At 44.8% G+C, this 26,733-nt stretch overlaps 1 protein-coding gene across 1 annotated transcript; it reads right to left on the bottom strand.

Annotated features, from left to right (window-relative positions):
* Nucleotides 1-21,760: 21,760 nt before the first annotated feature.
* Nucleotides 21,761-26,596, bottom strand: LOC112165510 (NAC domain-containing protein 21/22). Its single transcript, XM_024302056.2, has 3 exons — nt 26,307-26,596; nt 23,206-23,483; nt 21,761-22,452 (listed from the first exon to the last, which is right to left on the bottom strand). The coding sequence occupies exons 1-3, from the start codon at nt 26,470-26,472 to the stop codon at nt 21,871-21,873; spliced, it is 1,026 nt and encodes a 341-aa protein (XP_024157824.1). The 5' UTR covers nt 26,473-26,596; the 3' UTR covers nt 21,761-21,870.
* Between the last annotated feature and the right edge of the window lie 137 nt (nt 26,597-26,733).

The following is a 26,733-nucleotide window of genomic DNA, read 5'->3' as shown; positions in this document are numbered from 1 at the left end:
AGGTAGGTATACTTTGAATTCGGCCACATATCACCATTTTCAAGCAAGTTTCGGACCGCAAACATCGATCTTCACAAACAATGTTCCAATATTTTTGGTAAAAATGGGAGACATACCATCAGGTCCAGGACTTTTTGATGGATGTATTTGGAAGAGGGCCTTCTATATTTCCTCATTTGTGTATGAAGACAAAAGTGATTCATTCATTTGTTGTGTTACTCGAGATAGAGTTGCAGCAACAGCAGTTTCAATTGCCTCCTCATCATCTTGCTCTGCTGAGAATATGTTTGGAAAATATTTCATGAGAAGCCTTTGTATTTCTTGTGGTTCATTATGCCACACACCCTATTAATCCAAGAGCTTTTTTATGAGATTATGACTTCTTTTGTTACTTGCTTTCCTATGAAAGTATGCCGTGTTTCGATCACCGTCCTTCAACCACAGGGCTCGAGATCTTTGTCTCTAATATTTCTTCTACAGTGATAACAATTGACTATAACGAACATGAAGTTTCCTTTGCTTCTCATAGAGTTGAGGAGTGAGGTTGCTTCATTAGTTCTCTGAGCTTCTCCTGAATTACCCTCATCTCCGTTTGCTGTTGGTTAAAGTTCGTCTGATGCCAGCTACTCAACTTGTCACCGAGAGTTTTTGTTTTGTTTCCAATCTATTGTAGTGTGTTACCGGTGGTAGGCACTGCCCATTGTTGCTAAATGATACATTGATACTCATGCACTCTTCTCTGCCAAACCAACACTCCTCAAAACAAAAGGGCCGATTGATTTTTCTTCGAATTTGTCTTTCACTATAGGCTTCAATGAGTAAAGGGCAATTATTAGACTCAGAGGGGCTAAGCGTGATGAATCGGCTGTGAGGAAATCTATTATTATTATTATTATTTTGGCAAAGGAAAAAAAATTTATTAAATGAAAGAGAGATCAAACATCAAAAGGGGGAGACATGAGATCAAAAACCCTTAAAAAGAAAAAAAAATGCAAAAAACATTACCAAACTATGAATATGGTTGAAGATAAACCAATTCCCAACAATTAAAGATTGAGACGCACCGTAGGTGTCCGCTTGCGTGCCTGGTACCTTGAACTCATTTGACATTGTTTTGCCTTGGATTTTTTGTGTTGAGGCTTTGGGAGACCGCGAAGATGATTCTCATCTAAAGCTGCTTCACCCTCATCAAACCAAGTTTGATAATTGATCTCAGGTTGAGCATGAAGTATATTGCCAAGAGGTTCTTCATTTTCTAAATCAGCCCAACACATCTTTGGAACATTATCTTAACATTCTACCAAAACCTCAGTGTCGACCAAAGTGTTTAAGGGGAGTTCAACTATCTCTTGTTCATTTACAATAATGGGCTCATCTTGTTGTACTTGAGCAAGGATCTTAAAGCTGTTACAAGTCGAAACATTGCCATTACATGTAGATCTTGTTGGAGGTATGCTATCCTCACACATTTTCTTTTTAAATTCTTTTTGTTGTGATCTTGAAAGCACCAGTGTCATGCCAACATCATTTGCCTTATCTCCGTTGACCTCGCTTGGTAAGGTAAGATTTGAAACTGTACCCTTATCCGAAGTTTCAAGTCTTTCCCTGAGCTCAAGGGATTGATCACTTGTTTCATTGATTACCTAGTCTGCAATGTCCTCAATTAAATCATTGGCAACACCCTCAATGGCTTCTTGGGCCAAAAGAGCATATTGGTTTTCTCGAAGAACCGGGGAAAGGCCTTTATTATCATGGTGTTGAACCTGAAGATTCCCTTTGATTATTAGGGCTTATCCTATCAACCATATCCTGCTGAACACTCTTCTTAATAGGAATTTTGCGCTCTTGAGGTGAGCCGTGATCAACACTAGGAGGATCAATGCCCACAACTACACCATTAGAAGCTGCACCAATTGGAGTAATTACATGATTATCAACATTTTCCAGAGCTACTGATTCAATTGCATGATTAGTAGTCATTGTTGGCTTAACATGTAGACTAGTATGCTCTTGTAATTTTGATGTAGTTTTCACCCTGTACTCATAATGAGTCACCTTTTGCGGAGCTTTAGAAAGCTTTTCTCCAATGTTTCTTAGCTCCTTAGCACTATTTAGTTGCCGACATTGATCTGCAATGTGCCCAACTATACCACAGTGGGTTCACTTATTCTCATATACAACCTCAATGGGGAAACAATGAGTCTCCTCTCCACCATCAATGAAGAAGGCAAGTCACTAGCAACATCTACATCAACCAATACTCGCATAATATCCAAATTCACGCTCTTTGGTAGCTCTATCCAGTTGCATTGGAGTACCCACTCCCTGAGCAATCTCCATCAGGTGTTGGGGGTGCCAGTAATCCTGGCTTAATCCATAAAATCTTACCTAATTTTGGGCGTGTGTCTGTGGGAGGGCCTCCCCTGGCACAAAATCTGGCTTCCATTGAGCTAGTCTGAAGAGACCATTAGCAAGAGTGCAAGTTCCGCCTCCCCAAACTCGTTGTAAATCATCCTCAGTGGCAAAGTGAATGTCAAAATATCCTTTCCCAAGCAGAACCAATCGCCACTAGGCCGACAGTTTCCAGATATCATTGAGCAATTTCTTGAGAGCAATGGTCTTCAACGACATTGAACCCTTACGTAACAGCAGCCTACCAACAAGATTGGTTTTGAATTTTTTCAATTGTTCTTGGTATAGAGCCTCATTGATTTTCACATATGTTTTGTCCCCACGAACAATTGGAGCCATCAATTGACTAATTGAAACAGAAGATTCAATCAAGTCAGAGAGAATGAAAGCGAAACTCTTCACCTTAAGGACTGGCAACTGTGGAGGAGAACTCTCATCCAAAGGGCACATGAATGCCCAAGGGTAGGCAACCCTCATAGCAAAACCAGAGTTGGTTGCAGTCATCTCAGAAACAACGCCGCCGTGAAGGCATAGCCGTAGTGACAACCCTAAAAAAAACGAGGAGGGTCATGCTATATATATAGAATGGTTGCGACCTAGAGCCGAATTTCAATAATTTTTTCTAATCAAAATTTCAGCCAAATACATTGTCATTCATTAATTGAATAGATGCATAGTTAAAAAACACACTTGTCGATCACATATTTGTCAGGGATATAAAAATAAATAAATAAAAGCTCTTGCCAATGAAAATTCAACGGCAAAGTTCTCAAAAATAAAACAATACTTTTACTGACAAACATTAGTCGGAAAGATCACAAAGAAAAAGAAAAGAAAAGAAAAAACTTTTGCGACATAGTTTCCTTCAGCAAAGTGTTCAAAAAAATAAAATAAAAAGAGGCTCGTGCCAATGAAAATTCAACGGCAAAGTTCTCAAAAATAAAACAATACTTTTACTGACAAACAGTAGTCGGAAAGATCACAAAGAAAAAGAAAAGAACAAAAACTTTTCCGACACAGTTTCCGTCAGGAAAGCTTAAAAAAAAAAAAAAAATATATATATATATATATATATATATATCAGGGCCTTTCTAGTGAGGGATCCTTTTTTGGGTCTTTTATAGGGATAGGCATTATACCAACTTTTCGATCATATTTTCACATCTTAACCGTTCAGTTTTTAGGTCCTAATGTATAGATTACTTATGCAGAAGTGATCTATACATTAGGACCTAAAAACTGAACGGTTAAGATGTGAAAATATGATCTAAAAGTTGATCTAATGCCTATCCCTATAAAAGATAAAAAAAAGGGATCCCTTAGTGGAAGCCCTCTATATATATATATATATATATATATATATATATATATATATATATATATATATTTGAGCCAACGAAACGAGTGTTGTAGAGAATTGGATAATTGAATTGTATTCATTTCACCATGAGGTTTATATAGGGTTACATCATGTATACAAAAGGCAATACGTAATAGCTATACTAATCAATCGCACATTACAAGTATGTCAATCGCATACATTACGAGTCTGTCAATCGCATACGTTAAGCAATACCTATTGTATGAATAGTCATTATCATTTACAACACTTCCCCTTGGATATTCCATGTCAATAGTGTTGCCTCTGCTATGCGTTTCTAAGTTGCCTCGCCAAAAATCTTGCCAAGTAATAAACCTGTGGGAAAAAATAACCTTGGTCGAAGGAGAAAAAGAGCACAACGCGCGTGAATGTGGAGTAGTCGACATCCTTCCACACTCCCCCTTGAGCCGCTCAAACTCGGTGATGACGTTTTGATCGTTGCCTCACTAAAAACCGTGCCAGGTAACAAAAACCCTGTGGGACAAAAATAACCCTAGTCGAAGGGGAAGAAGAGCACAACACGTCCTTCACTCTTCAAGATCGAACATGTAGACATCATACCTCCCCCTGATGTCAAGGTCTCCCCCTGATTTCTACAATTATGGGAGTTCGGATAACTTTCTTAATCCAATGCTCTTCACATGTTTCTCGAAGGTGGATTTAGGTAACGACTTGGTAAACAAGTACGCTACATTATCCTCTGAACGGATTTGATTCACTTCAATATTTTGAAGTGTTTGTTGTTGCTGATTGTAAAAGAACTTAGGCGATATATGTTTGGTGTTGTTGCCCTTGATGAAACCTAACTTCATTTGCTTAATACAAGCTGCATTATCTTCATAAATGCATGTAGGTTCATCTGTGGTAGACTTCAAACCACAAGTTCCTCAAATGTGTCTAACTACAGACCTTAGCCATATGCATTCTCGCACGGCTTCATGTAGAGCGATAATCTTTGCATGATTTGAGGAAGTAGCAACAAGGGTCTGCTTTGTAGACCTCCATGATATCGCAGTGCTTCCCATGGTAAAAACATAACCCGTTTGGGAGCGACCTTTGTGAGGGTCAGAGAGATACCTTGCATCAGCAAAACCTATCAAGACATCGTTGTCATTTTGATGGAAGGGAGGAGGAGCACGGAAGGTGGCGTTTTTCCTTGTGGAGTCCGATCCCACACTTCCGTTATTTCTTTTCTCTCTGTAGGGATAGAACAAGCCCATATCAATCGTACCTCTCAAGTATCGAAAGATTGTCTTTATGCCAATCCAATGGAGGCATGTTGGCAGAGAACTGTGTCGAGCTAACAAGTTCACTGCGAATGAGATGTCCGGTCTTGTGCATTGAGCTAAGTACAATAATGCACCTATTGCACTTAGATAGGGCACTTCAGCCTCTAATAAGTCTTCGTCCTCATCCCTTGGACGAAACGGATCTTTTTCAGACTCAAGACTACTACCGATCATGGGAGTACTCACAGGCTTTGCTTTATCTTCATTAAAGCGCCTTAATAATTTTTGAGTATATGCTGACTGATGGATCATAATCCCATCACTACGGTGCTCGAGTTCTAGTCCGAGGCAAAACCGTGTTTTCCCAAGATCTTTCATCTCAAATTCGGATTTCAAGTACTTAGCAGTTTCCTTTAACTCATCTAGAGTTCCAATTAGGTTCATGTCATCGACATAAACTGCTACAATTGCAAATCCGGAACTTGTCCTCTTTATAAACACGCATGAGCATATTTCATTGTTGACATATCCCTTCCCAATCAAGTAGTCACTTAGACGGTTATACCACATCCATCCAGATTATTTCAATCCATATAGTGAGCGTCTCAATCTTATTGAAAACGCACTCCGTGATTTAGAGCCACTTGACTTGGGTAATTGAAGTCCATCTGGAACCTTCATATATATCTCTGAATCTAGATCCCCATAGAGATATGCTGTAACCACATCCATAAGCTGCATGTCAAGTTTTTCAGAAACTACCAAACTGACAAGGTAGCGAAACGTTATAACGTCGATTACGGGAGAATATGTCTCCTCGTAGTCGATTTCAGGGCGTTGTGAGAAACCTTGCGCCACAAGGCGGGCTTTGTATCTAACAACCTCATTTTTCTCATTACGCTTTCTAACAAAGACCCATTTATGGCCAACAGGCTTTATACTTGAGGGTGTCAGCGTTATAGGTCCAAATACCTGTCTCTTTGTTAGTGAATCCAATTCAACCTAGATCGCATCTTTCCATTTAGGCCAGTCTGCTCTTTGTTGACATTCCTCAATGGAGCGAGGTTCGATATCATCATTTTCTATAATTCCTTGAGCAATAGAATATGCAAACACATCATCAAGGATAATAGAATCTCGATTCAACGCCTCATATACACTAGTGTAATTCATGGAGATCTCCCTATTCCCTGGAATTGGTTCTAACATTGGAGCGTCCCCCAATGATGTCTCTTGGACATAACCATAATCCGGAATATCTTCATGAGACGGGTTATTTATGTCGATGATTGTTAATGCTCAAGTCCGGCGATAGCCGAATCCTTGTTTAACGCGGGTCCGGTGAGCGGACCGTTACTCCGAGGATTAGATGATCTCCGTTTACTACATGAGAGACAGGGTGTCAGAGGGAGACCGCGTTGGGCGGTCTTCACTTCTCCGATGCCTAAGTCAGTCACTGTATATGTGCAGCATAACAATAAATGAGTAGTAATTGCGTAATTAATGAGGAGAGAGGAGAAAACCTTTTATAGTTGAGGAAGAGGTTGATCTTCTTCTTGTTTCCAATGTGGGACTAATGTGCTTCGATTCCCAGTGTCTGGAGCTTCTGATGCTATCTTGACTCGGCGCGTCAGCGGTGATCTAGGGGCGGTCCAGGGCTCAAGCGGTAGCTTGCCTGGCCGTGCCTTCGCAGGTCACCCCTTTGCTGGGAGTCGGTACCTCTGGCGGTACAATGAGCGTGACTCATTATAGCTAATTATGCTCGTTCTGGCACATGTAGGTACAAGTCCCCCAAGTCCCCAGTCAAGGAGGGCAATCTTGGTTGGGGAGTTGATAGGCGGTGTGAACGTTACTTCCGCTTGACTTGCAACATCATAATTAGCGTCAGTGCGTTGTCAACCATGGATTTACTGAGCGAACGCTTTATACCCTTCCGGGTGGGCCCCTTTTAGGCCCGCCAGGGAGTCCCCCACTCTCTAGCCAAGACGGACCTCCGGATGGTCGACAAGTTGTTTGTTGAGGGGAAGCTGCGCGGAGCAGAGGGTGTTGGGTAGCGAGCCCAATCTTAGTACCCAAGTGACGGGAGTCAACGTACCTGATCAGGGTCGTCGTAGACTGTTGACAAGTCCCTGTGTCCCGTAGGGACGATCTGACCGTAACACCACGTGGCGGTCGTTGTCAGAGTGAGGCGTAGCCTCGGGATTCGCCGCTGGCGGATACCCCTCGCTGGATGTAGCAGGAAACAGCGTCGCGTAGACGTGTTCGGCGGTGGTTACTGAGCGGAGTTGCGCTCAGCAACGCACGGGGTTTGCAAGATGAAGGGGCTTATGCCGGCAGTGTCACGTATAGCTGAGGCTGCCCCTTGCAAATTGACAAGTGGAAGTTTTGCTAGCGGGGTTTCGCTCAGCGGTGACTTCGACACTTGGAAAGTGACAAGTGAAAAGTTCCGCTAGCAGGGTTTCGCTCAGCGGTGACTTCGGCACTTGGAAAGTGACAAGTGAGAAGTTCCGCTAGCGGGGTTTCGCTCAGCGGTGACTTCGACACTTGGAAGATGACAAGTGAGAAGTTCCGCTAGCGGGGTTTCGCTCAGCGGTGACTTCGACACTTGGAAAGCTACAAGTGAGAAGTTCCGCTAGCGGGGTTTCGCTCAGCGGTGACTTCGACACTTAGAAAGCGACAAGTGAGAAGTTCCGCTAGTGGGGTTCCGCTCAGCGGACTTCGACACGGAAAGCGACAAGTGAGAAGTTCAGCTAGCGGGGTTCCGCTCAGCGGACTTCGGCACTTGGAAAGTGACAAGTGAGAAGTTCCGCTAGCGGGGTTCCGCTCAGCGGTGACTTCGACATGGAAAGCGACAAGTGAGAAGTTCCGCTAGCGGGGTTTCGCTCAACGGTGACTTCGACACTTGGAAAGTGACAAGTGAGAAGTTCCGCTAGCGGGGTTCCGCTCAGCGGACTTCGGCACTTGGAAAGTGACAAGTGAGAAGTTCCGCGAGCGGGGTTCCGTTCAGCGGACTTAGACACTTGGAAAACGACAAGTGAGAAGTTCCGCTAGAGGGGTTTCGCTCAGCGGTGACTTCGACACTTGGAAAGTGACAAGTGAGAAGTTCCGCTAGCGGGGTTCCGTTCAGCGGACTTCGCCGACGATTGGCGCCTTCCTTCCAAAAGTAGTGGCTTCTACCAGACGCTTCATCTGATGGTGGTTGACACGTGGCGAACCCCTAAAGGGTTAGCGTGCGGAGGTGTGTCTCCTCCGCCTAGCCGTCTCCTCGCCATTAATGTCGAGTAATGATGGATTTCGTAACCGAGGCGACGCCTCGGTTAATCCGGAGAGTAACTGTAGTTGTGGGACACGTGTACGGCTGACAGTTGATGTCGTTTTTCAATGGACGGTGTAGGACTGTTTGACTTTGACATAAAAGGGGGGAAGTTGGCATATTTGACACTGCTCTAAACTTTGAACTGTGCTTCGTCGTCTTCAAGCTTTCTGCGTCTGAGATCGGAGAAGAAGGTTGAGGCGATATTGCCGAGTTTTCGTACGTGGAAGAACCGACGACCTGCGGCTCCGGAGACAAGTGCTCACACTGCTGTCAGAGACTCCATCGTTGAGGTTGGTATTCTGACGTATATTCATGTTTCATTGGATGTCTGCCATGGTGATTTTTTGGGTTTTGGGTATTCCTGTGGTATGTTCTTTGATGTCCTGTGAGGGCGTGAGTGGGTTAGGGGTTGGGTTGCTGTTTTTGACAAAATTGGGGTTTTCAGGGATTTTCTTGATGGTCGAATCTGGGTTTGAGGGCGTTTGTTCTTGTTTTGGTATTTTCTGGGTTGAGTGTTGTTGATGTTCTTGGGCACTGACTGATATAGGGATAGGTTAGATCTTGTGTGAGCTAACTGATTTGGGTTTTAGGGTTTTGGGATGGCCGACGTCATAGAGATTTCGAGCAGTTAGGATTCCGGATATGAAGTGTCGTTCAGCGCGGCGGATAGAAATTTTATTGACTCGTTGTGTCCGTCTGCCCGTGCAGGAACCTCACTGCCAGAACCGCTAGAGTTCGAGCCGCTACAGACCATACCGTGGGACGTAGTTATGGGTTGTGCATCGAGTCCGGAGAGTTCTAGGGTGGGGGAGGCTGCCGCTGCTCATACTATGCACGAAGAGCGCCTAGAAAGCAATAGTTCCACTGGGGGGGGGGGGGGGGGGAGGTGTAGCGGAGGATGATACAGAGTCGGCTTGGGTGTTTGAGGACAGCACCCCTGTTGCCGAGGCGGGTGGTAGGATGATCGTTGTTGCCGTCAACCGGCTGAAGCGAGTGTTCCGGTTGCCCGGCGTGGTGAAACTACGTCCGCCGACGGTAGAGGAGAAGACTTCAATCCTGCTAGTGGGCCACTCCGCGGTGCACGAGGCTATATTCCACGAGGGAGTGACCTTCCCGCTGGTGCCCAACATACAGATCCTGGTGTGCGAGTTCGGCATCACCTTTGGGCAAGTGTGCCCCAACATGTGGCGGTTACTGCTGGCGCTGAACTCGTTGTGGCGATTGTCTGGTTGCGAAGGACCAACCGTGGCGGAGGTATTACACTTCTACTAACTGGTGTACGTGAAGCGCCAGCGTTGTAGAGGGCAAGTAAACCTCAGTCGTCGCCAAGGAGCGCCTAAGCTGATCGAGAACCTGAGGGACTCAATGTCGTACTGGCGGGGTTCCTTCTACATTGCCACGGCGGGGTGGGAGTACCAAGCGGGGTCTAACGAGGGGGAGCCGACGTTTAGAATTAAGTCGGAGTTTCAGCCCATCCGAGGTTGTTTGCCGTTTCCACTGAACACGATTGGCGGGGTTTCTGTTTTTTTTTTTTTTTTTTTTTTTTTTGTACTCTGTACTGATAATGACCTTTTTTGTGCAGCGGGGTTGCGGTACAACCTAACTCATGAGGAAGAGTGCCGCGTAGCACGCATCAGGGGTTGCTGGCGGAATCGCAACTTGCTGGACTTCCGTCTCCTTACCGGGTGGGAGTTGTTGGTAGCTCAACAACTGACGTGTGCCGTGGGTAAGTACTCTCCGCCGTATCGCACCTTTTGTGAGGTTGCCTCATGCTAACCGGCCTGCCATTATATATTTTTTGTAGAGACTCCACCGGGAAACAAGGCGAGCAGTGACGCTTTTGCAAAAGCTATGGACCGTGCTGAGATCGACAATTTCCTAGAAGCCATGTACGTGTCTGGGCTGGCGGCTCAGAAGACGGTGGTGAACCCAGAGACGCTTGCGCTGAGCCCGTCCGAGGTTCCGGTGGCGCTGCCAATGCCGCACCAATCTCACCTTGGTGGTGACGGGTTGCCTGCTGTTCGGGCGGGGACAGGCGTGGCGAGCGAGGCGGCGTCGCGGAAAGAGAGAGCGCCGGCAATACGGCGCGGGGTGCCGAAGAAGGCGGTGCGCCCAACTGAGGGTGTGACCATAGCGGGGTTGGAGCCGCCGACGGGGGGTTCGAGGCCTGCTGGGAGCACGCGGGTGCTTCAGCGAAAACGCCGTTAACCCGACTCGGGCGAAGAAGAGGAGGAAGTGGAGATAATTGGGGCCCGCGAGCAGCCGAAGAAGTCAAGGCAGGCTCCGCCAGAGGCTCCCACTGATTTTGCGAAAGCGGCGGGTACGAGTGGCCTGGACTCATTTGCCGCTTACGCCGAGTTTCTGAATGATGGTGAACGGGAGTTCCTGTATCACCTGTGCGAGCGGCTGGGGTTCGGCGGCCTGGAGGGGATTGTTCGGTCGACCGCCGTCAGCGAATCGCCCTTCAGCACAGCCTTTGGGCACATCGCCGTTGGGCTCCATGAGATGTTCCAGGCGGCATCAAAACAGCCCTGGTTGAGCGGGAGCTCAGGGAGAAGGTGGCGGGTCTATAGAGGGAATTAGGGAAGGCCTAGGAAAAGTTGGCTGACGTCGAGCGACGCTTGACAAAGGCCGACTGCGATGCGGCAGACGCCCGTGGCAAGCTGAACGTTGCCATTGAGCGGCACTTGGAGCGGAACGAACAGTTCGCCAAGTTGGAGCAAGACATGTCCCTGCTGCGGGATCGGGTGGCCGCCAAGGATAAGAAGGTTGAGATCCTTCAACGGGAGTCCGCTGCCAAACAGGCCGAGGTTAAGCGGCTAGAGGGTGAAGTCGCTCGCCTGGAGGCTGAGGGGAGCCGTGCTGCAGCCGCTGCTGTTGAGTCATACAAGCAGTTAGCGGAGTACAAGAAGGCGCTGACCAAAGCAGCGAGGGCTGGTGCCCTGGCCAATGTGGAGATGCTGCAGCAGAAGGGCGCCATCGACTGGGCAAAAGCGTCGATGCCGGTCGTGCAACCAACTAAGGAAGCTCCGCCGACAACAAGTACCGCTCCCACTGCCGCCCCTGGTCATGTTGAAGGAGCCTGCTCGGGTAGCGAGGAGAGTGGCGGGCTTCCAGAGGGCGACTCTCAGCGGACGCCTACACAGTTCGAGGTGTCCCGCGCTGGGTTCTTGGCGGCCCACACCCAGGCGGATGGCACAATAGAGACCCCCGGTCCCACAGCCCGAGGGTCCGACCAGACGAGCCATTCCCATCCACCGCAGGCCGCCAGTGGGAATGCTGAAGGTAGCGGAGCCGACCTCGCCAACCCTGCCAACCCCGCCAACCCCTGAATAGGAGTAGGAAAGTTTTTGTAGCCGCTGAGGCATAAATATTTTATGTAATTCTCTTTGGGATATAAATGAAATTTTGGAACCTAAGCTCCTATACCCTATTTTTTTGTTTGTTTGTGATGATGTGTGTACCGCTAGGGGTCTTGACAATTTCGTTTTTTGGCCATGAATGAAACATTAAAGGAATTAAAATTGGTCCAAGTGCACAATGTAGCCGACGTAGTCCGCTGACTGGCGTTGCCAGTTGCCCCCAGTGCTAGACTTGGTAACAATGGTTTGAATAATTCCTCGTTTCATTGATAGCTGTCTGAACAGCGTTTACAAAAGCGGGGTCGTACCCGTTGGGTAGCTTCCCTTAGCTAAATATTGAACAAAAATTTAGCTAAGTCAAGATGCTCTTGGGTAGCGGTATGACTATTTGTCGTAATACCGAAGGTGTTCGGTATTCCAAGGGTGGGTCGTTGTGACGCCATCCTTGTCCATTAAGTAGAAGGTGCCTGGGCTAACGACCTCTACAATTTTGTATGGACCTTACCAAGTTGGGCGGAGTTTTGTTGGCGGTGGTATGACTTCTTTCATTACCCAGTCCCCCAGTTGGAGGTTGCGGGCTTTGACCCTGGCGTTGTAGAAACGTGATACCCGTCGCTTGTTCTGGAGATTGAACAAATGGGCTGCGTCTCTCTTTTCCTCTAGTAGATCCCTGTCGAGGTTAACGCCGTCGCTGTTGGTCTCGGGGCAGTAGCCTTCGACCCTAGCGGTTGGTTGGGTTACCTCGATAGGCAGGACAGCCTCAGTTCCAAACATCATACAAAAGGGGGTTTCACCTGTGGCGGAGGTTGGGGTTGTTCTGATGGCCCTTAGAACCTCCGGGAGCTTCTCCGCCCACAAACCCTTGGCCTCAGCGAGCTTCTTCTGTAACAGTTTCTTGATTATCTTGTTTGCCGCTTCGACCTGGCCGTTGGTTTGGGGGTGGGCGACTGATGCAAAACGCATCTTGGTGCCCAGGTTGGCGGTGAAAGAGATGAGTTCCTTATTGTTGAACTGTGTGCCATTGTCTGTGATGATTACATGCGGGACACCGTAGCGGCAGTAGATGTTCTTCCAGAGGAAGTGAATTACTTTGGCGATAGTTATTGCAGTCAAAGGCTCCGCCTCAATCCATTTTCTGCTGTAGTCGATGGCGACAATGATGTATTTGAACTGACCTTTGGCGGTTTGGAATTTTCCCATCAAGTCCAGGCCCCACGTTGAGTGAATCCAGGGACTGACGATAACCGACAGGGGTTCCGCCGGGGCATGTGGAAGATCAGCATATTGTTGGCATTTGTGACAAGATTTTGATATCCGCCGGGCGTCATCACCAAGCGTAGGCCAAAAGTTGCCTTGTCGCATTGTGCGATTAGCCAAGGATCTGGTGCCTGAATGATTTCCGCATTCCCCGCCATGTATTGTTGCCAGCACGACCTTTCCCTCCTCTGGGGTTAGACAGTGGAGGTTAGGGTGAGTGAATCCTTGGCGGTAAAGTTTGCCGCTCTGCATGTTGTAACGGGTTGCTCTCTGCTGGAGCTGTCGCGCCTTGATCTTGTCCTCTGGCAATGTCCCGTTGCGCTTGTACTGAATAATTTCGTCCATCCAACTAGGATTGGCCTCAATGTTAAAGATCTCCGCCAGGGTTTTTGTGATACTTGGCCTGTCCAGAGACTCTACCCTTGTGTCCGCTGGGCTCTGGTGTGGCTGGGCGGTTGCCAGTCTTGCCAGTGAATCAGCCTTGGCGTTCTTTTCCCTGGGGATTTGTGTGATGGTGTGGAACTTGAATTTTTTTAGCAGCGTCTTGGCGTACCCTAAGTATGCCGCTAACTGCTGGTCCTTGGCCTGAAAGCTGTCGTTGACCTGGTTAACGACCAACTGAGAGTCGCTGAAGATGTTGACACTGTCGGCCCCTGAATCAATGGCGAGGAGTAGGCCGGCAATGAGTGCCTCATATTCCGCCATGTTGTTAGAAGCCTTGAAGTTGAATTTCAACGCGTATTCGACGCTAAGCCCCCCTGGTCCTGTTAAGATGATTCCGGCGCCTCTGGCCTTGGCGGAAGCGGAACCGTCCACGTGTAGGTTCCAGTTTGATTGTTCGGGAGCCGGCTCCACGGCCGTAACTATTTCCGTTCCGGGCGGTACATCGATCTTGGTTTCGGGCTAACGCTCGGTGAGCTCAGCAATGAAGTCTGCCACCGCCTGGCCCTTCATGGCGGTTCGTGGTTTGTAATCTATGTCAAATTCGCTGAGCTCAATGGCCCACTTGCTGAGGCGCCCCGAATGTTCAGGGTTCTTCATTACTTGTCTCAGCGGTTGATTGGTTAACACATGGATTGTATGGGCTTGGAAGTACTGGCAGAGGCGTCTGGCGGCAACGATGAGTGCGAGGGCAAGCTGCTCCAATGGAGGATACCGTGTTTCTACTCCATTCATGCCCCTACCGGCATAGAAAACCAGGAGCTCGTCCTGGCCTTCCCGCCGGACGATGGCGCAGCTCACCGCTGACTGAGATACCGCTAGATAATTGTACAATGTTTCTCCTTGGACAGGAATGGAGAGGAGTGGAACTGCCGCCAGGTATTCCTTCAAGCCTTGGAACGCCGCCCGGCACTCTGGGTTCCAATCAATGACCTTCTTGTGGGTTGTTTTAAGGACTTTGAAAAATGGGGCACACCTGTTGGTCAGTATGGAGATGAATCGAGATAAGGCGGTTAGCTTGCCCTGGAGGCATTGGACGTGCACCTTCCATTCCGGGTCCTTCAAGTTGAGGATGGCCTGCACCTTGTCAGGGTTGGCCTCGATGCCTCGCTCACTGACAATATACCCCAGAAACTTGCTGGCGGTGACGCCAAAGAAACATTTTTCTGGGTTGAGGCGCATACCATAGGTCAGCAGGATGGCTACTATGATTTTTAGGTTTGCCACATGTCCGCTGGCTTTTATACTTTTGACCAACATGTCGTCTACGTAGACCTCGATTATCTTGCCCAGATGTTCCGCGAACATGGTGTTCATCAATCGCTGATAGGTTGCCCCTGCGTTCTTCAAACTGAAAGGCATTACATTGTAATAGTACAAGCCTTTGTCGGTAGTGAAGGTGGTGCACTCCTGGTCGTCGGGATGCATCCTGATCTGGTTATAGCCGGAGAACGCATCCATCATGCTGAGGAGTTCGTGTCCAGCGGTTGCATCGACGAGTTGATCGATGCGGGGTAGGGGGAAGCTGTCTTTCGGGCATGATTTGTTAAGGTTTTTGAAGTCGACGCACATCCTCCACCTGCCGCTAGCCTTTTTGACCATAACCAGGTTGGAAATCCACTGGGGATAGATGACTTGGCGGATGAACCCAATGCCCTGGAGCTTGGCAACCTCCTCTCTTATAGCACGGTACTTCTCTTCGTAGAAGGCTCTGCGTTTCTGTTTGATAGGGTAGAAGGATGGTTTGATGCTCAACTTGTGTGAGATGATTTCAGGGGAGATACCTGGCATGTCTGCATATGACCAGGCGAAGACCGTAGCGTTGTCACGTAGGAACTGAGTGAGCTCCGCCGCCAGCTCTGGGTCTAATTGAGCGCCTATGCGGACTGTCCGCTCAGGGTGCTCGTCCGAGATGCTGAAAACCCTCAGTGATGTTTCTGGGTTGACCGGCTCCTTACTTACGTACTTCTTTTCGTCCTCCCTGGGGTCCTCAAAAATGTTTGGTGGCGGTGCCTGACTGCCTACCGCTAGGATCTCATGGTGGCGGGTTGATTGTGCTATAGTAGTAGAATAACACTCGCGTGCCAACTGTTGACTTCCCCTGACACAGCCTGTGCCGTTGGGTGTGGGGAACTTCATGAGCAGCATGTACCCGGCGATAATGCACTTGAGTTTGTTGAGCGTTGGCCGACCAATGATGGCGTTGTATGAGCTGAAACAATCGACAACTATGAACTCCGTAGGTACTTCAGCCATACATGGACTAGTACCGATAACTAGCCGCATATAGTCAGAGCCCAGCGGTTGCGCAACGTCACCAGAGAAGCTGAGCAGTGGTTCATGATCTTGGAGCAATTTTCTGTTCCGCTTAAGGTCGTTGTAACAACCACTGAATATAACGTTGACAGCGGACCCGCTATCAACCAGGATTCTTCCTACTGACATTTTGCCCAGAATAGTGTCGATCAAGAAGGGATCGTCATGGGGCAGATGTACTCCGCGTTCCTCCTCATCTGAGAAGGTAATAGGTTCCCAACCAGACCTTGGGAGTTTGGTGGATCTTTCGTAGCGGATGTTGCAGACTTCCTTTGGGTGATTAGCTCGCGCATAACGCTTTCTAGCTCTGTGAGACATGTTGGTGATTGGAGCACCTCCGTCGATTGTGTTGATGCGGCCCATGGGCTCAATGTCGGCGATCACAGGTGGCGGTTGGCGCACCTTGAATTGCTCCAGCTTGCCATCACGGTACAAGGTCTCAATGGCTGTTTTGAGGGCGTTGTAGCTGTTGGTATTATGACCGCTGTCCTCGTGGTATTTGCACCACCTGCCGGTGTTTCTTGGCTTTCCCCTTTTTGGGTATTTTCCCTGGGGCGGCGGTGGGATCTGATCCTTACACTGATTGTATATTTCTTCATACGAGGCTGTGAGGACTGTAAACACTGCGTACCGCTGAGAAGACTCTGTATGTTTGTTGCGGTAGTCCCCATGGGATGGGCGGTTCCCCTTGTAGTGTTGGTCCTTCTGTCGCTTGTTTTGGTACTGGCCCTGCTGCCACTCTCTCTTTTTGCCAGTTGGCGGTGTGGAGGTTTTGTTGGCGGTCCCCTGCTGACTGGAGGAGGGTTGTATCGACTTTGCTAATGCTGCTGGTGGCGGTGGGGTCTCTCCATATGTAATGAATTCTGCTTGGGCATGAATGACTGCCTCACTCATGAGGTGGTCGTATACGACATTTGGATGATTGTAGTTGAGGTGATAGAGAAATGGCCCTTTGAGGAGTCCCTGCTTAAAAGTCGCCGAAGCCATTGTTTTATCAAGATCACGGCATTGGGATGTCGCCGCTCGCCACCTTGTGACGAACACCTTCAGTGTTTCCTCCGTGCCCTGCTTGACGTTGAACAATTGGCTTGTGTTGTGGTGCTCGGCGGACAGTAGGATGAACCGGGAAAGGAAAGCGTGCGATAATGCCTGGAATGAGTCAATGGATCCCGGCCGGCATTCGAAGAACCAATTCATTGCCTCATTGTCCAGCGTTTCGCTGAACAAGTGGCACAGGGTGGCGTCATCGAATCCCTTGTTGTTGGTGACTTTCTTGAAGGTGTCCATATGGACGAAGGGATCAGTCTTACCCTGTAATGTGACATTTTCGGGGTCTTTGCATACGCCGGCCTGACGGCCAGCAAAATTGCAGCAGTAAATGGTCCTGGCCTGGACGCGAAAAGTGGATTTGAAGTTGGTGCTGGGGTGCCTGATTCCGCCCGAATTAACCTTTGTTCCAACTGCTGCATCCTTTCCAGTATTTGAGCGGTTGCATCGCCGGCAGGGTCTAGCCGGGTACTCCGCTGAACTGATCCTCGCCTGGGAGCGGGTGGGTTTCCCTCTGTTCTTGCCCGAGGTCTCGAGCGGTGGGTGTGCAGTGATGACTCTGCCTCCTGTTCCAGCATTAGCTGGGGTACAGGGGGTGGTCCCATTCCCGCTAGCTCTGGTGGGTGCAGCGGGACCTGCAGATGCACGACTGGTGCTGGTACTAATGCTCCGGTACCAGGTCGGCTGTGCCTGGTGCTTCGTGACTGCTTGCTTCACGCCGGGTTGGCGGTTGCTTCCATCGTTTTCTTTAGCTCATCAAAGCGGGACACAAGCGTGGCCACTTGCCTTTGGGCCTCGGCCTTTTCCTTGCGCTCTTGTTCACGCTCTCTGTTCGCTTTGTGAAGATCCGCTAGTGCCAGCTCATATAGAGAGGCGAGGTCTTGGCCTGGCGGGCGGCTGCTACTTGGGTTTGTCTCACCGCCGGGGTTGACCGGGGTGGTGAATAACGCACGGTTGATGCCTACCGCTGGGTTGGTGGGTTGGGGAATGGCGGATTGATCTGCCTGCTCTTCAGTGTTCCCCCCGCTGTCGTTAGTCATGGTGATTGTGGCGGGATGACCTTTTGTTCAAGGATTTCCACAGACGGCGCCAATGTTAATGCTCAAGTCCGGCGGTAGCCGAATCCTTGTTTAACGCGGGTCCGGTGAGCGGACCGTTACTCCGAGGATTAGATGATCTCCGTTTACTGCAACACGAGAGACAGGGCGTCAGAGGGAGACCGCGTTGGGCGGTCTTCACTTTTCCGATGCCTAAGTCAGTCACTGTATATGTGCAGCATAACAATAAATGAGTAGTAATTGCGTAATTAATGAGGAGAGAGGAGAGAACCTTTTATAGTTGAGGAAGAGGTTGATCTTCTTCTTGTTTCCGATGTGGGACTGATGTGCTTCGATTCCCAGAGTGTTGGAGTGGTTTTAGGTCACCAAAATCAAGGTGACAAGCATGAGAGAGAAAGTGTGCAAGAGATGCCTATTTTCTAAAAGATAATATGATAGATTAATCTTGCCATAATCTTGTATGATTATTCTAGGATTTTCTTAGATAATCTCAGCATCATAAACCTTCCAAAAATGCATAGAAAAATCATCCAAAAAGAATTCTCGGCCAAGATACCCTTATTTGACTAGGATTCGTTTTCTGCTTCCGAAGCTTTCTTCTTGGACTAGGTTTGACTTGCTATTGCCATGTTTCTTGATGGTTCTTGACTTATCCATGATCTATAACATCATATATATATATATATATATATACATATATATATATATATATATATATATCTTTAAGAATGATCAATAATCTTCTAGAAAAACTCCAAGTAAGTATCCAGAAAAGATCTCCCAAAAAGCTTCGTGAAAAGCTAACAGTTACTGCCTTATCGGTAAGCCTATTTTGCACTTGATTTCCTACTGCCTCGTTGATGATTCTGACCAGGTTTTTAGCTCATATTGAAGTACAACATCATATATTTAAAGAATGTTTTATGTAAAGGTGCAGTTTGGAAGAATGCAAGAAACGCTCTCCAAAACTGTTTCCGAAAAGCTGATTCTAAAACTGAAGTTTCCTGCTTTGTAGCAATTGTTTTGCATAATTATTTATGTGGACTTCCCTTGTAATTTCCGGCCAAAAGAGTGATCAAACTTAGTCCTTTGCATCAGTACTTTATGGTCTATGGCTTCATTGCTCCATTTAAACTCCTATTTTTCTAGGATTGCTTCATGAAGTACTTATGCCACCAAAAGTGGTGGTGCATGTAAAAATTGCTGGAATTTCACTTTTTTCTCCTCTTGTCAAGATTTTCTACAAAACATGGAATTAGATTAGTCAACACTAAATTGGACTTTTAGAACAAGTAATTTTCATGTTTTACAGCACAAATATATATATATATATATATATATATATATATGAATTATGATCCAACAGCTACCTATGAAGTCTGTGAGGTTGTAACCCTAAGGTTCCATACAGTCTAAATTTCAAGAGCAATACTGGTGTAACAAAGTTAGAATATATTTTGTATTAGAGTGGTACTTTAATCATTAATTACAATAAACAAGGACACCATTAGTTTCATTTTCTCATGAACTGTGAATTATAATCTTTTCTTGCTCTTAGCAGAATCACAGAGAGATTGAGAGCTTTCTATGCCTTCCCTGCCATAATCACTTCTTGTATTACATTTCAAAGATCAATACAATGATGATTCTTCAAACATTGTTTATATCAAGCATGGAAAAGTATTCTATGCGCTCTAGGACAATAATACATCTAAATCTAGTTGGTTACTGTTGGAAAACTTGTCAGCAAATCCGTGTGCTGAGGTCAGTAGGATTTTATTTTCTCTCCTCGATCCCCCGGATTGTCTTTTCCTATATATATTATTAGTTTTATAGAGGAAAGAGACAGTCACAAAATCTGTATAAATCCTTTGGTTGTTGGGTTATTTTTGGCATCACACTGACCAAATGGGGGCATTAATTCAAAACTATCTTTAAAAAACAAAAAATGAAAAAAACCTGCGAAAGATGAGGATCAGAAGATGTTCCAAATAATAAATACCAAGACTATGTTTTGATAACTAGCCAGTTTTCAATTGGGAGAGGTTATATTGTAATTTTCTATTATATTAATCATTATTTAGGAAAGAAAAGAAGAAAAAAAGAAGGTTATAGTGAATGGGTTAACTTTTTGCGTAGAGTTTTTCTATTAATTATCAAGCAAAGCCTCTAGGGTTTCTTAGCAGACCGTAGCGGTGGCACGATAATCTTCACCGGCGAACCCTTGTCGTAGGTTTCAAGTTGCAGATCTCATGTCTGTTTGGAGGTGACAGAGGGTTGGAAAGATCCCGCTTGTTTCTAGCTAGGATCTTGGCGACCAGTTTGTGGCTTTGTGCTGTCAAATTAAGGAAGATTGGTGGCGGTTCCTGAGAGCCAGAACAACTACCGAACTACGTGCGACTAGTTTGTGGCTTTGTGTGTCGGGCTGATACCAACGTGACTGGGGTCTGGATGGGGGACCAGTTTTGATCGCCTTCAATCTCGATTGTCGGTGCAGGGCTGTTCAACAAAGGTGATCGATTCTTGGTTAATGTTTTTGTGTAGGTGCTTGGAGACGTTTTTAATTTGGGTTTGTGGCTTGAGTTCACCATGGTCAAGCTCGGTCGCGGTTGGCAGTCGAAGGGATGGACTGCGGCTTGGCTACTGGGAGCTAAGGCTGCTGTCTTGCTTGCTCGAGTTTGGGCCTAGGCTCAAACTTGGGTTGTTGGGTTCTATACCTAGGCCTAAATTGTGGGCTGCCAAGGAGGGTATCTTGCCACCCTCATCCATTATTTAGTGTGTCGGGCGGGTCTGCCCTGAGAATTTGACCTACTTGGGTTATTTGGGCTTTTTAAAGGTCTTTAAAGTGTCAATCGTAATTCAGATCATGGTTCTATGGAATTGGTAATTATCTTGAGTTGGACTGGCGGAAGCTGCTCATAGATGAGGAATTGGCTCCTCTTTATTTGCTGGGAAGTCGCTTCTTTTCGTACCACAATTGCGTGTCTGGCTGATGGAGGATTAGAAGATGATTTTTCCTCAGAAGACACAGAGTCGTTCTTTGTTTATGAGTTCACTTTAATAGCGGGTTCAACTTGACTTGTAAAGTTGTAATGAGTTTGCAGTACTTAGACCTCTGTCTTTAAGTGTCTGTAAGTTTTAACTTTTTGGCTGATCATCTAATGCAATGGACCTTTACTAAAAAAAAAAAAATAGCCAGTTTTCATGGAGTAAGATGGGATCTGCAAACTGCTACGTACGTGCCTGCCTAATTAAAAAAGACTAGGTGCCATCACTGATCATTACCTACTAATGCCAAGCATCCATGCATCTGAGCTCTGAAGAAACTAGGAAGACAGGTTATTGATCAAACTAGGAAGACGTATACCTTCACATATATAATTAATGATTTTGTTGTTGTTGTTCCAAACTGCATACGATATCCTATTACCCTATACTAGGCCTGCTCACCTAAGGGACAGTTTTTAAGGGACTGTGAGGGACAAGTGAATCTGACGGCTGAAAATAAATGCACAGTTTTAAGTTGTAATAATTTCTACTTTTATAATTAATACATGTGGTTGAGATGCATTTGTCCCTCACAGTCCCTTAAAAACTGTCCCTTAGGTGAGCAAATCTGTACCCTATACTACGCACTCCATCATTATAGGAAAAATCCTAGAAGAAAAAACAATTTGCTTATCCGCTCCCTTTCAAATTGTTATTACACAATTAATGGAGGAATGCAATATTAATTAAAACTACAATTGAAATTCAAATGCAATACTTACCAAATAAATTAATTTCTCTAATTGTCTCTTTTTTTCTTTACTAGCTCGATCCGTATATTATAAATTTAAGGGTTTTCTTTTATGAATTATGAAGCAAGACAAACCCTTATATTTATAATACACCCAAGGACTTGCATCGAAACGCAAGCCAAGACAAGTTAAACCACCACATGCAAACTAATTGCTAATTCCATGCATATGCATACTTCTAAACTTGACTTTACAATATAATTCGTTGAATATTTGTTTGAATCTACGTACATAAATGGAGCAAATATCAATCAATAGTGACTCCAAACGTTGGGCATACCAACTTGATGATCAGACAGGTAGTTATCCGAACTACTTCCAGCAGCTTCTCCTCCGAAGCTTTGTGGTGATGAGCCTTTCAAGACCGACGACGGTGTGCTAGGGTAGCAGCTGCTTTCCATCTTGGTAAGCTGACTCAAAACAGCCTTCAGTACCTTCCTATTGTCACATGAAAAATTAGCAGTGTCAAGGAATGTAGTTGTCGCCGCATTCGACGACTGGCCACAGCCGGTGGAGGGTACGTTCTGTTCCATAATGTTGCTGTTTTGAGTGGTGAAAATTGGGTTGATAGTCACTTGGTTTTGAGAGAAAAGTGTGTCAATGGAGAAGCAGGGCACTTGCTGATGATGTTGATACTCATAATCATGGTGATGTTGCTGTTGCTGTTGATGAGTTTGTCCATCGAAGCTGATGTAAGAGTCCATCAGAGCTGGAAGCTGATGAGACGAAGAGCCTGTATCATCGTCATAGCAGCTAATCGACGATCCCATGCTGGGTTTGGCAGCAATCAGTTCTCTGTTTTTGTAAAACACCCTGCATAGAACCCAATCTTCCTGCACATACATAAATAAACAACAATTTAATAAACAAACACTTAGAATGGAAATATATGACACATGAGATTAATTAAGAATTAACTAGCAGCCACTAGTTAATACTAGGGTTTTTGCTGACCTTTATTTCATTTAAAATGCATTACAGCTGACAAGAATTAACTATAGATAGACTTAGTATTTAATAAACGGCTAGAATGTGCTTAGGTCAGCTACCACAATTTATATGATACGATAAAATTGGCAAATTTGTCATGACAAATGTAGACAAATATGCGTTTGGCTCTATATACATGGAGATGAAATATTTTCATAAGAAGTCAAATATCATAAATAATAGAAATTCTTTTGTAAGTTGCCACTTGCCAGTTGCCACCCCATACTCCTTCAAAATTCTCAGTAGATTACCAATTGAAATTAATTAACAAGAACAAAGAGGATTTGGATGTTTAGCAGCAGGTAGCTAATTAAAGTTGAAAAACGCCAATAGCCTAAAGTTTCTCATGATATAATTAGCATAATTGAAACTACACTATTGTGTGCTTTGTCAGAATAACTATTATGGGCAGCTGTTAATTTGCAAATATATCACTTGCTCCACTAATTGAAGTAGGAAAATAGGAATCGTTGATAATCTTTTAATGGTGTTGATATTACGACCTCATTTTAGGGTTAATTAGGGTTATTTTGACTCTACAATTTAGTGTTTAGGATTTGATATGCAAAAACTATGAACACAATATCAGCAAGTACCTTGAGTGAAGATATTTCGGGAGAACCAAAGGGATCTTCAAGCCGGAACTCATGCATCACCCAGTCGGATTTTCTGCCTTTGGGAGCCCTACCCTGGTAGAACACCAAGGTTTTCCTCATACCCACTAGGGTTGTTTCTTTGCGAAAGATTGGCCTGTCTTTTCCGGTGGCCTTCCAATACCCAGTTGCAGTTGCTCGGTTTGTTCGAAGCCCCGTCGCATATTTCCGATCACGCTGACTGTAGAAATACCATTCCTTTCCTCCGACACATGCACTTTCTGCCATGTCAAACATGTATCGTGAACACTAATTAATCACAAATTTTGATAATAAACAATGGTAGTGTTAGTATGTATGAAATAATGTTATATAGAATGAGAAGCGCTTTCAAGTTTCAATGAAATTCCAGGGTTTTACATTAGGTGAACACCTTCTGATATAATTAACGGCTACACCAGCTAGGAAGAACCCTAGACAATGCTCTGACTTATTCCTTGCCATGCACTACGGAATTTACTAATACTATTTATAACATATGTAGTATTAATCCACTGTACTAATATATTCGATATCTTATACTTTTGGTAAAATTTTCAGATCGAATCTGATAGTGCCAGTATTAATCAACTGTTTAATATGCAGTGATGTCAAGCGAAGACTTCTTTGCATAGATAGCCAACACATGGCGACAAAAAAGCATCGGTGGTGACTCATCATCATCCATGTTTGGCTAAAACAGCTGAACTATATCCAAACTATTATGTTTATGCAGTTGAGAGGTCAATGTCCAAGTCTTCAGAAAACTGTTCAACCTAAATTGTTGCATTAACTGTCAAGTGTGCTAAGGTCACAATACTAAAGTCTCTATTTCCTTTTGGTATTTCACAATACAAGTTTCTTTGCTTTAAAGGGGGACATGATTACAAATAATACGACTTATGATCGTTTTATCAATCGTTGATGTATGTAAATTCTACTCTATACGCTTTTTGTGTCATTATCTGTTGATAATTAAATAAGTGAACACCTGTCAGGAGGAAGACCTTTTCTATTGTTTGGCTATTTTGAGATAAAATAGAGATGATTGAGAAAAGATTTATGTGTGAAAAATCAAAGGAGATCGATATCATTAGAGGATGATGGTGACAAGCCTTAAGCGGCCTCTAAATGGATTGGGTGAGGATGGATAACAAAGTTTAATTCCTTTCTAACCTGATCATACACGCGTGTGGTCACGATGGGGTAGGAACTAGACTTTAGGGTTTTGCTTTGTTATCACAATCACTATCTCAACTTTTGGTTGGGAGCATACCAATTGGGAAAGTCCATTTCTTCAAAAAGTAATGAACGGGAAATCTTTTGTATCATAGTGACAAACTAAGATAGAGCCATTTATGGGGGAATGAATTTTCCCCTATACATAGAATTTTGAGAGCTATCTAGCTTCCAGAGAATTCAAAATAAAGATCATATGTAGCTCTCAACCTCATCAAAATGGCGGTAGGGAAGCCTCCATAATTCTCTCCAATAAGTTCTATTGCATATAAGAATATGAACTCAACTAATTGACTAAATATGCAATTCGTAAATCCACTAGAGTTCGAAATTAGTGAAATTATCTTTTCAGTCCATATTATGTTGACATTATTCTTCTCTATTTACGTGGGCGTCGATGACACCTAATAAATGAGGTGTAGACTCAGGTACAAACAAACTACGGTTCAAAGTCATTTATCCGTGCCGGTGGATTGCTCATGCTATGTACAGTTAAAATTAGGTAAAGGAACCTTAATTTCAAAGCTCTAAAAATATAATTAAAGTCATCTACAAGCAGTTTGTGATGAGTATAAGTCCTCTCGCTCTAGATAATTTTCTCTCATGAGTTTTATCGTATGCAAGAATAGGCTATCGACCATAACTAATTAATTGCATATTAGTAGTTTACAATATTATTTAAAAAATTATCATGGAATGCTAGAAATTGAAATCATACATATGCACGTGGGTGGATGTCACATGTTAACGAGTGACCATAGACTTTAGACACAACTCAGTACAGTTCAAAGCCGTGTACACTCATGCACATGGCTAACTCTCCCTACAGTTAAAGTTAGGTAATAAATCTTAAATTCAAAGCCAAAAACGCATCGATTTAGGGAGTTATTGATGAGTTCGTAGTACCATCGAAGTAGGCTCTACAAAACTTATTTAAGTAATTTGAGTTTGTTTTACATAAATCATGTGTATGGGGGTAGAAAATACTTTAGTCATAAACATATGCATGTAACAAATCAAGAAGATCTGATGATTGTACACAAAGTTGCTCACATTTTACAAAGTGAAAAGCAACGTTATAAAACCGAATTTATTTTTGTTTATAATCCAAAGTCTTTTAAAAATCAGCAACAAAGAATGCCAAGAATACGTCAAATTAACAACTTCAATGATATATTATATCATAAATAAATGGCATATTCTAATTACTGTAGAAATGAAAACCTATATATCAAATATATAGTGGATCAACAAGTTGTCTATTTCCTCGTCAAAAAAAAAAAAACAAGTTGTCTGTTTCTTTTCCTTTTCTCCAATGAAATAAAATGTGAGCAACTTTGTGCCCAATTATTGTGTGAACATGCTAATATATCAGCATCACTGATCCTATTGGTCACATGATAGCAGGTCCACTCTATTTGATTGGTAGAGGCCATGACAAACCCAAATTCACAACCTGATTGGACACCCTTAAAAATATAGAGTTCTAATCATATTGATGAAAATTTCAACCTGCAGTTTTGTTTTTACTGACCTCTTCGTTTTGTCAATTACCAAATTAATAGAGCAAGACAGCTGCAACAGCCTAATGGTCTGTAATTATGACCACAGAAGAGAAGACTAGCTTTCAGGTTTCATCACTAGCTTTGTTTGTGTTTGCAAGAACCATTTCGAACCAAAAAGGAGCTCAAAATAACAGTACATATGATATGGTGGTTTATACCGTAGTATATTATTACTTCATGCAGACGAAATGGACATGAATCAAATTAAGAAATGAGTTTTAATCGAACCAGAAGAGGAATTATGAGAATGAAGAAACTCACCAGGAATGTCCCAAGGCTCACACTTGTTGAGGTCGACTTCGATCATGAGAGTGGAGTTGGAGTGAGTCACCTTCTTCATCAGATAATCACAGACCAGCTCTTCATCTCTGGGATGGAACCTAAAACCAGGGGGCAACTTTGCCTCCACCATGCTTATGTTGCTCATTTTCTGGTTTTTGTCTTTAATTCCCCAAAGTCTCAGAGAGGGAGAGTTATAGAGAGATGAGAGAGGAGGAGGAGGAGGAGGAGGAGAGGTTTATTGGGGGAGGGGAGGGGGGGGGGGGGTTGATTATGGAGCAGAGAGCAAATGTTTCTCTTCGAGAGATCCCAATTCTCAAACCAAGGCAAGTGGGTGGAGCTATATATACAAATGAATAAGAGGGAAAACAATGGGGGTAAAGTCAACTGGTTATTCCGTGTAAAATTG

This window comes from Rosa chinensis, chromosome 5 (genome assembly GCF_002994745.2).
Source record: "Rosa chinensis cultivar Old Blush chromosome 5, RchiOBHm-V2, whole genome shotgun sequence".
Taxonomy (NCBI): Eukaryota; Viridiplantae; Streptophyta; class Magnoliopsida; order Rosales; family Rosaceae; genus Rosa; species Rosa chinensis.
The sequence above is the reverse complement of the archived record's forward strand: the minus strand, read 5'-3'. Positions and strand labels throughout refer to the sequence as shown.